An 11,807-nucleotide genomic window follows, 5' to 3' on the forward strand; every position below is an offset into this window, starting at 1 on the left:
AGAATACGAAAAGATGTTTATATGTCATTTTGACACAAATACATTTAATAAATGACATTTTGATGTTTGAAAGTCTCCAGGTTTTGACATAAATGCCGAAACCTATAATAAAATATAGCGGCAAGCAGCAATGAGGGGGCCAAGCGGTACACTAGCAGGAATGGCGTTGCTATGGCATGAGCAAGCACTCACAGCAACTTTGGCATTTGGATAAAGAATGGCTGAGATATCAGCTCATTGACTTTGTTACAGTGCCCCTAGAGGCCAACCCACACCCATGTCCTTGGGCGTTCTCACGATCGAGTGCCAAGTCCCTGTACCCATGGATATATGAAGAGAACTGGATCCAGTGTTCGGCGGGAAGCCCCGTTCATTCCAATGAGAGTGCTCAAAAGACATGATGGAGCTCGGATGTTCCGCATTGTTGGCCCATGACGTCACGATGGACGCGCGCACTAGCAACAGTTTGTTTGTGTTTTCTTAGCAACCGGTAGCAACATGCTCGTTCATGAGCTTCTCTCATGAACTCGCCGTTTCCATTGTCTAAAATATTAACGTTAAACATTGTGTTTTCGTTGTTCCCGATCGTTTACATGCTTAGCTAAATAAACGATAGATGTATTTAGCTAGACAACCAAGGAGATTTAATAATTAACATAATTATGTCGTGCTAATAGCTAGCTAGCTAGCTACTAAGTAGCGCTAGCAGTTAGCCTTGCAGTTTCGTGAACAGAGCTCATCCATGGCTTCAGCTCTCATCCACGTTACGAGCTTCACAGCATACGGCCATCGGATGTGTCATAAGAGAGAACCAAGGCGATGTAATCACTATGTCTGTAGTAACGTTATGTAGGCATATAGCTAGCTATGTAGCTATAGATCACTTAGATAACTTTTGTGAGGCATGTTCTGAAGATCATCTGTGCCTTTCGTGAAGGTTTCGTGAAACTCGGACCAATTTTGTGACCTGTGAAAACCTTTTAGTGTTTTTGATCAAATCCAATATGGCGGATACTGACATCATGGGGTGCGTTGAGTTTGGTGTTATCCAAGGACTCCAACTACATCTCCATGTTCAAAATCGGGCATACGGTTCAAAAGTTAATCGCATGGATGCAACGCCAACTTTGACCCATTGGTGGCGCTAGACTGCCTGTGGTGCAGACTTAAAACTTGGTGAAATGAATTATGGGACTGTACCGAATCAATGTGCCAAATTGGGCTATGGGCTGCCAAAGACTCCCATGGCAGAGGAAAGATAATGTAATAAGTAGAATCACAATGGGGCCTTGGATCTTCGCTGCTTGGCCCCCAATAATGATCCATTTTCAAATATTGCAGCTGTCAATACAGAAGGAAATATTCTGGAGCCTATTCTGCCGTCAATCCTGCCGACGTTGTCTTTGCTGTAATCAGATCAGTATATATTTATGGGAAACATCCATGTGTACAGACAAGGCTAGCAGCAGCGCCGCCTCAGACACCTTTCTGGTGTGTAAAGACATGGAAAACGCCACGCAGCCACCACGCAACTGACACGCAACAGAAACGCTACGCTCACGCCACGCAGCCAGTGTGCAGGTCTAAGCCTAAATCTTCCACAAAGTGAGGGACAACACCAGAATTAAATAAAATGTGATCCCTACAGTATTTATAAAAAAATGTCTGTGTGGCCGGGTTAGCTCAGTTGGTACAGCAGGCGCACCTTTGCTGCATGTCATTCCCCCCTCTCTCTCTCCCCTTTCATGTCTTCATCTTTCTTGTGGAAACAAAGGCCTAAAAATGCCCCCAAAAAAAATAACCTTTACAAAAATTGTCACATGTAATTTCTGGGGATCACTGAAAACTCGTAGCGCCAAACTCGGCTTCGTGTAGAAAGTGCTGCATCTTGGTCCGGACCCAGGACTGCTTCTGTGGGGGGAGCCTCCTCATGGCCGGCGCCAGGCTCAGCAGGAACAGCGTGACGTCGTCTCTCTGGTCCGGCTCGCGCTCTCGCTGAGCCTCGCGGGCTTCCGTCCTCCGCAGGAACTCCTCCAGCAGAGCGTCCACACTCTTCCTCCTGGCCCGGGCCGGCCTGGGAGACAGGCTGCAAACGGTACAAAAATATTACAGTTATGACAAAGTACTGGGGCTGGGACAATATGCTAATATCCCGTATAATGTCCATATTTAATGCTGGTCTCTAGACTTTATCCTTGCACTATTGGACTTATTTGCACTACCACCATGACACCCCCTCTCATAGAGCACCTTACCATGCTGACTGAATCACAGGGTCAGTCCCTGCCCTGTCACTGCAAGCCTCTCATGCTTATACATCCTAGGGTTGTGCCGGTGATGGCCGACCGATGACTGATCTGACAGGGTCGGTGGCGTGGCACCACGATGGTGGCTCTCCGTTGTGATGCCACGCCCCCGACCCTGTCAGACAGACACTAATCCTAGTCTCTTCCATAGTTAACCTAAAAACTTTGCAGGCAGGCGCAGAGCTGTGGGCGAGCCTGGACGGGGCCTGGGCCCGCCCACATTGACAGCTGGCCCGCCCAATCACAAATTCAAAGTGAAGTGTGTTGGTGTGCAAAGCGCCGCAACAAGTCTGACGTGACAGCCGGCCGGGGACGCTCGCTCGCCGGTCGGCCTGTCCACCTTCACAGACCCCGCTGTGAGCTGGCTGGAGCTCTATCAGGAGACTCGCAGACAAGAGGCGTTTAGTTCCCTGATCGTTTGTTTAAATAACACAACACACATATCCATTATAAGATTAACTGGAACCTGTGGTTTTTCAAAGTTATAATGCTCCACAAGAGATTGCGGGCGTAACGTAACGCAACAAATAGGAACATGTTGCCCTTATTTTGTCACTTATTGGGAGCAGTAGGCTAGATGGAGCTGGTTACCTCCAGGATCTGTGTTAAGCTAGGCTAGATGGAGCTGGTTACCTCCAGGATCTGTGTTAAGCTAGGCTAGATGGAGCTGGTTACCTCCAGGATCTGTGTTAAGCTAGGCTAGATGGAGCCGGTTACCTCCAGGATCTGTGCTAAGCTAGGCTAGATGAAGCCAGTTACCTCCAGGATCTGTGCTAAGCTAGGCTAGATGGAGCCGGTTACCTCCAGGATCTGTGCTAAGCTAGGCTAGATGGAGCCGGTTATCTCCAGGATCTGTGCTAAGCTAGGCTAGATGGAGCCGGTTACCTCCAGGATCTGTGCTAAGCTAGGCTAGATGAAGCCGGTTACCTTCAGGATCTGTGCTAAGCTAGGCTAGCGGTGGGGCGTCAGACAGGGAGTTACGACACGCACTGAGATGAGAAGGGTATGTCTGGACTTATCTAACTCTGGGGGATACGGGGAATAAGACAAAGTCCCAATAAGTAGGCGTGTTCCTTTAAAACCAGGATAAGAAACTTATCACGCTATTACGATATCCAAAATTAACTTTTTCATCCACCAGCCAAATGGATAGTGAATGTTCAAATTTTACCAGCGACTCAATAGATTACTGTTGGTTTTGTTGCCTGGTGAGTGAAGCAGATCTACCAGCCACTTGCACATTTTACCAGCATTTGGCTGGTTTTGGACCCTGATTACAGTAACGCGAGTGTGTAACTTCCCACCTGTGTCTGGGAGACGCGGCGCCACACTCCTCCTCGCCGTCCCATTCGTCCGACAGCTCCACCACCTCGGCGTCCGGCTCTTCTGTCTTCAGATGCGGTGGCGCTGGCGCCGTCTGCTCCGCCGGCTGCGAGGACGAAGGGTGCGAAGAAGAAGCCATGGACGCGGCCAGAGACGTGACCGACTGCATCATCATCTCAAACAGTTCCTTCATGTTGTCGTGCGGCTGCGTTTGGACGCCGCAGTCGTCTCTGGTGGCCGCCAACGCCGCCTCCAAGCCCAGCTCCGTCTTCGCTGCTTTGAATCGGACGCCGTCTCTGTGGGCGGAGGACGGGCGCTTCCTCTGCCCAAACTCAGAGGAGGACGAGGACGTCGTCGTCGTCGTAGTAGCGTCTGCTACAAAGATGTCTAGAAAGACAAAACAAAAACATCAACAATCTTCGTCCTACAGCTGGTTTTTCACTGTTTTCTAGAGCTGCAAAGACTAATCCATCAATTAACCGCCAACTACTGTATTCTGAGCGATAAATCGGTTTGAGTAATTTTATATGAAAGTAAAGTAAAACTTCTCTGATTCCAGCGTGTTAAATGTGAATATGTTCTAGTTTCTTCTCTCTTGTGGGACAGTAAACTGAAGATCTTTGAGTTGGGGACAGAACAAGGCCGGGCATTTTAGAGCAACAACCAGAGCTCAAAATGTACTTTTCCGTCCAGACAAATGTCATTAAGGACAGGTTCTTATTACGCACAAAAAAAGTCTCTCTCTGGAGGACTGCAGGGGGTACGTGTCCCCCTAGGGGTACTCTGGAGGACTGCAGGGGGTACGTGTCCCCCTAGGGGTACTCTGGAGGACTGCAGGGGGTACGTGTCCCCCTAGGGGTACTCTGGAGGACTGCAGGGTGTACGTGTCCCCCTAGGTGTACTCTGGAGGACTGCAGGGGTAAGTGTCTCCCTAGGGGTACTCTGGAGGACTGCAGGGTGTACGTGTCCCCCTAGGTGTACTCTGGAGGACTGCAGGGGTAAGTGTCTCCCTAGGGGTACTCTGGAGGACTGCAGGGGTACGTGACATTTTTTGCAAAATGTTTTTTGATTACTTGATTACTAAAATAATCGATAGCTGCAGCCCTAATATTTTGTGTTTGAATATTTTGTGACATCAAGACATCCTATTCTAGACATTAGGGGTGGGAATCACCACCCCGTAGGCCTCACGGTACGATATCACCACGTTACGATATCACGATATGATATCATCACGATACGATACCATCACGATACGATACCATCACGATACGATATCACGATACGATATCATCACGATACGATATCATCACGTTACGATACCATCACGATACGATATCACGATACGATATCATCACGATACGATACCATCACGATACGATACCATCACGTTACGATATCACGATACGATACCATCACGATACGATATCATCACGATACGATATCATCACGATACGATACCATCACGATACGATATCACGATACGATATCATCACGATACGATATCATCACGATACGATACCATCACGATACGATACCATCACGATACGATACCATCACGTTACGATACCATCACGATACGATATCATCACGATACGATCATCACGATACGATATCACGTACGATACCATCACGATACGATATACGATACCATCACGATACGATACCATCACGCTACGATACCATCACGATACGATATCATCACGATACGATACCATCACGATACGATACATCACGTACGATATCACGGTACGATATCATCACGCACGATATCATCACGATACGATCATCACGATACGATACCATCACGATACGATATCATCACGATACGATACCATCACGATACCATCACGATACGATATCATCACGATACGATATCCTCACGATACGATATCATCACGATACGATATCATCACGATACGATATCACGTTACGATACCATCACGATACGATATCATCACGGTACGATATCATCACGATACCATCACGATACGATACCATCACGATACAATTGTACGATATCATCACGATACGATATCACGATACGATATCATCACGATACCATCACGTTACGATACCATCACGATACGATACCATCACGGTACGATACCATCACGGTACGATATCATCACGATACGATATCACGATACAATATCACGGTACGATACCATCACGATACGATATCCTCACGATACGATATCATCACGGTACGATATCATCACGATACAATATCACGATACGATATCACGTTACGATACCATCACGTTACGATATACGATATCCTCACGATACGATATCCTCACGGTACGATACCATCACGATACAATACCATCACGCTACGATACCATCACGCTACGATACCATCACGGTACGATATCATCACGGTACGATATCCTCACGATACGATATCCTCACGGTACGATACCATCACGGTACCATCACGGTACCATCACGGTACAATACCATCACGGTACGATACCATCACGGTACGATATCATCACGATACGATATACGATGTCCTCACGATACGATACCATCACGGTACGATAGCATCACGGTACGATACCATCACGGTACGATATCATCACGGTACGATATCATCACGGTACGATATCATCACGTTACGATACCATCACGGTACGATATCACGCTACGATACCATCACGCTATGATATCATCACGATACGATACCATCACGATACGATACCATCACGATACGATATCATCACGTTACAATATCACGATACGATATCATCACAGTACGATATCACGATACGATACCATCACGCTATGATATCATCACGATACGATACCATCACGATACGATACCATCACGTTACGATATCACGATACGATACCATCACGATACGATACCATCACGGTACGATATCACGATACGATACCATCACGATACGATATCATCACGTTACGATTGCAATTTTAAACATATTGCAATATTCTGCGATATATTGCAATTTATTACCTTTTTTCCAACTTCAAATTTCTCCCAAATTCAAATGATGTCCCCAAAAGGAAACTAGTCAACATCTGTTTTATCTAAAAAGATACATTCCTCTGGTTGTTCATCTCACTTCAATGTTATTGCTGCAAAATGAGATTGTCACGCGGACAAACTGACCAACACATATCTTTTATAAAAGATCGATATCTAGCGTATGTGTATAGATACAGTATTGCCACGGAAAATATTGCGATACTATGCTGCATCGATTTTTTACCCCCACCCCTACTAGACGTCTTTAAGTACCAACCGTAGTCGTCGCCGTCGTCGCTGCGTGCGTCCGTGGTCGTGCTGCAGCCCATCTCGGCCGCGTGGAGCTGGGAGGGCTGCGGGTCCAGCGCCCAGCCATTGGTGCCCGCCGCCCTGGCGTCGATAAACGGGTTCAAAAAGGACAAGATGGCCGAGTATCTCCACGGCCGGTAGTTAAAGAGCCCGATGCCGCTCTCGCGCCTCTCTTTCTCCCGCTGGCGTTCCCTCCGGTGCTGGTCCCTCAGCGTCTTCCACTTCCTTCTGCACTCCGACTCTGAGAAAACACAGCAAGTAGAAAAACATATGTCCACGTAGCTACAGATTCAACACTACGGGCCCTATTTTAACGATCTAAGCGAACGGCGTGAAGCGCCTGGCGCAGGTGTGTTTAGGGCATGTCCAAATTCACTTTTGCTAGTTTGACGGCGGAAAAAAGGGTCTGTGTGCCGGGCGCATGGTTCTAAAGGGTTGTACTTAGTGTCTTCATTAATCAGAGGTGTGTTTTGGGCGTAACATGCAATCAACCAATCAGAGATCATCTCCCATTCCCTTTAAAAGCCAGGCGCGTTTGGACCTTGGAGCATTGCTGTTATGATGGAGGATCTGCACCGTAATATTTGTATTTGTAATCTTCTGCATGTGTGTGTGCTGCTGTGCGTCCCTGTGTGTGTAACAAGCATAGTGTGCACTCGCTGTGCACGAGCCTAGGAGCATTTTACTAATGCTCTGTTAAAATAACAATGAAATGCTGCGTTATTGACTTTAGACCAGGTTTTTGTTGGTCAATGGTGCCATCACTTCCCACTGCCTCAAGATAGCAATACGCCCAGAATGCACCTGAACACACCTCCCTGTAAGACCAGCACGCCCAGAATGCACCTGAACACACCTCCCTGTAAGACCAGCACGCCCAGAATGCACCTGAACACACCTCCCTGTAAGACCAGCACGCCCAGAATGCACCTGAACACACCTCTCTGTAAGACCAGTACGCCCAGAATGCACCTGAACACACCTCCCTGTAAGACCAGCACGCCCAGAATGCACCTGAACACACCTCCCTGTAAGACCAGCACGCCCAGAATGCACCTGAACACACCTCTCTGTAAGACCAGCACGCCCAGAATGCACCTGAACACACCTCCCTGTAAGACCAACACGCCCATGGGCCACAGATGGGTGCAGGTGCATTTGCTATTTACACGACGTGGGTGCTGGACGGGAAACTGACAACTGGGTCGGTCTTAAACTAGCGTCGGGCTTTGCGCTGCGTGCAAGATAGGGCCCTTGATGTGTTCTTCCTCCGTGCTGTAGAGCACCATTGCTGTCCAAAGTCAGAACTAAACACGGGGACGCAGAGTTCAGTTTTATGCACCACAAACTCCCACAAAACTGCAACTCTCAGTTCCTTTAAATCAAGACTTTTCTGTTTGACGCTGCCTTTTTTTTTTTATTATTTCTTACGGGGCATTCACACCAAAGAAACCGCAGGGTGGTGGTGTGTGTGTGTGTGTGTGTGTGTGTGTGTGTGGGGGGGGTGTCAATGAAACAGCACAAGTAGACTTTATATTTCACATTTACAGTTTTTACGAAAGATCATTTATGGATTTCGACGTTTCCGAGTGCACTTGAAGGCAACTTTCTTTCACAGTAGAGAAAGAAAAGAGATGGAGCGAGACGCCCACGGTGCAAATACGTAGATAACAGCTTCAGAATGTCGCTGTCGATAAATTTTCTATTAATCGTCCAGCCCTACCGTGTTCAAAAAAGTTCATTTAAAGTCATGATCGTGAAGGAATCGAACCTCAACAAAAGCATATCTTCCCACCGAGGGGTTGTACTTACTTAATTTCTAACTCATTTATTTACTACGACTAAACCACTTACAGGTTTATTTTTCTGCATTATGAGCGAGTTATAAGAGATACATAGCTGCCCGTACTTATTTTATATTTTCAATCCGTGGCTTGTAAACGTGTGTGTCCACAGTCTGTAAAAGTCTCCGGCTGTTTTAGTAAATTATAGAACCTGTTTCTATTTTTATTTGATAAAACGATGACGTTATATCTGTGTGTGTTTTTCAGGTTTACTTCAGTAGGAACCAATGTGCTATATATAAATAAAGCTGCCTTGCCATTCTAAAAAACTATTATTACACATGAACTCACACGCTGTAGTTAATGTGGTTAAACCTGTATGGTCAATGTGTTGTATTGTGCATAACTGACCGGAAACTAAAATAATAAACTAAACTGTAAAAACACTCACAGGGGGATTTTTACTGCTTTATGAGAACTTCTACCTTTTTTCCTTCTTCAATGCAGGACTTGTAAAGCTGTATTTTCAGTCTGTAACGTGGTCCTCTGTTTAGTAAATATAGACTATCTTTACTTTTATTTTAAGAAACTATACATTTGTGTTTTTTAAGATATACGTATTTAGTAGGAACCAATGTGCTCGGGACTGCGAGCCGCAGACAGTCGGGCGGGGGGGGTTTGAGGGACGGACTCGCTATTGTTTTGATCTTTTCTAGAAGAGATTGGTTGTGAACTGTAAATGAATACAGTGGTTTAACGGAGTCTCACTTCCCGGTCACCGGGCAGCAGCTCCGTGCGGGCGGGTCGATGGAACAACCCGAGTCTTAGAGGACCAGTTGTTGACGGTATTAAATAAATAAACAACTTACCGGGAACCCCGACTATCTCCGAGACTTGTCTCCAGGACTCGGCTCTCATGTTCAGGTCCCTGTAGGTCGGAGAGTTGGTGTCGTAGAGACTCGGGAAGCCGGACACCGCCAGGATCAGTTTGTGCTCCATTTTAGTTTAAAAACTCCCGAAACCTGCCGGGCGGAGTGAGACGAGACAAGTAGACAACAACAACGGCGTGTTTCCGCTTCCGGTGCGAAGCTAAGCGCGACCGCTTATTGGTTCTCCCAGCCGCGCGTCACAAACATGTTTACATTTTAGAGATAATTAACATAAAGTTTTGTATTTCTTTTATTCATCCAATAGTCTTTTTTCAATCTTTTATTCTTTTATTTATGTTTGTGAGGTATTTAGTTTGTATTGAATGTATCTATTTGTGTGTGTGTGTGTGTGTGTGTGTGGTTGTGTGTGTGTGTGTGTGTGTGTGTGTGTGTGTGTGTGTGTATGTGCATGCGTGTGTGTGGTTGTGTGTGTGTGTGGTTGTGTGCGTGTTGTTGTGTGTGTGTGTGTGGTTGTGTGTGTGTGTGTGTGTGTGTGTGTGTGTGTTGTGTGTGTGTGTGTATGGTTGTGTGTGTGTGTGTGTGTGTGTGTGTGTGTGTGTGTGTGTGTGCGTGTGTGTGTGTGTGTGTTGTGTGTGTGTGTGTGTATGGTTGTGTGTGTGTGTGTGTGTGTGTGTGTGTGTGTGTGTGTGTGTTGTTGTGTGTGTGTGTGTGGTTGTGTGTGTGTGTGTGTGTGTGTGTGTGTGTGTGTGTGCGTGCTGTTGTGTGTGTGTGTGTTGTTGTTGTGTGTGTGTATGGCTGTGTGTGTGTGTGTGTGTGCGTGTGTGTGTATGTGTTGCTGTGTGTGTGTGTGTGTGTGTGCGTGTGTGTGTGCGTGTGTGTGTGTGTATGTGTTGTTGTGTGTTGTGTGTGTGTGTGTGTGTGTGCGTGTGCGCGTGTGTGTGTGTGTGTGCGTGCGTGCATTTGTACGTGTGTGTGGTAAAATGTCCTGCCTTTTTTTCCCCAGCTTGTGATGTCTGATTTGTGTTTGTGATAAAGATGAAAAACACACATGTTGCTGTTGGTATTGATGCTCTTTGGTGCTTTAGATAAATATATATTTAGGGGAGACCGGGTGTGATTCTTAACACTTAACTGCTCCTCAGATCTCTGCAGGGTAAATCCAGACAGCTAGCTAGACTATCTGTCCAATCTGAGCTTTCTGTTGCACGACTAAAACTACTTTTGAACGTCCACACGTTCCACCAAAACAAGTTCCTTCCAGAGGCTATTTAGCAGAGGCACCGTGGCTCCGTCTGGAGCTTAGCCCCGCCCTAGATGATTGTGATTGGTTTAAAGAAATGCCAATAAACCAGAGCACGTTTTCCTCCCATCCAGGAATGCTGTGTGGACTAGCCAGACCCTCCTTCGCAGCGCTGTGGAGGAAGGTCTGGCAAAGCGAGACTACTTACTTACTGACTTAATTACTAACTCACTTACTGACTTTTTTTCTTCTTTTTTGTACCTTTATTTATCCAGGTGAGTCAATTGAGAACAATTTCTCATTTGCAACGAGGACCTGATCACATTCACACAGTTCCACATTCATACTGGAAGCTGCCCAGTACTACCACAGTCTGATCTGATCACATTCATACCTGGAAGCTGCCCAGTACAACCACAGTCTGATCTGATCACATTCATACTGGAAGCTGCCCAGTACTACCACAGTCTGATCTGATCACATTCATACTGGAAGCTGCCCAGTACTACCACAGTCTGATCTGATCACATTCATACTGGAAGCTGCCCAGTACCACCACAGTCTGATCTGATCACATTCATACCTGGAAGCTGCCCAGTACTACCACAGTCTGATCTGATCACATTCATACCTGGAAGCTGCCCAGTACTACCACAGTCTGATCTGATCACATTCATACTGGAAGCTGCCCAGTACAACCACAGTCTGATCTGATCACATTCATACTGGAAGCTGCCCAGTACCACCACAGTCTGATCTGATCACATTCATACTGGAAGCTGCCCAGTACCACCACAGTCTGATCTGCTGGCCACTGAGCAGCGGTTGGGGTTAAGGGCCTTGCTCAAGGGACAAGCGCTGCTCTTTCACTTTCCCACCCAGATTTTATCCTGCCGGTCGACCTCCTGGTCCCAAGCTCGCTTCCTTAACCCCCTAGGCCACCACTGACTTACTTACTTA

At 46.7% G+C, this 11,807-nt stretch overlaps 1 protein-coding gene across 1 annotated transcript; it reads right to left on the bottom strand.

Moving 5' to 3' along the window:
- Window positions 1-1,004: 1,004 nt before the first annotated feature.
- Window positions 1,005-9,787, bottom strand: LOC144533612 (uncharacterized). The gene is made up of 4 exons (XM_078275101.1): window positions 9,587-9,787; window positions 6,902-7,174; window positions 3,611-4,016; window positions 1,005-2,086 (listed from the first exon to the last, which is right to left on the bottom strand). The coding sequence occupies exons 1-4, from the start codon at window positions 9,714-9,716 to the stop codon at window positions 1,837-1,839; spliced, it is 1,059 nt and encodes a 352-aa protein (XP_078131227.1). The 5' UTR covers window positions 9,717-9,787; the 3' UTR covers window positions 1,005-1,836.
- Window positions 9,788-11,807: the final 2,020 nt, after the last annotated feature.

This window comes from Sander vitreus, chromosome 18 (assembly GCF_031162955.1).
Source record: "Sander vitreus isolate 19-12246 chromosome 18, sanVit1, whole genome shotgun sequence".
NCBI classification, from domain to species: Eukaryota; Metazoa; Chordata; class Actinopteri; order Perciformes; family Percidae; genus Sander; species Sander vitreus.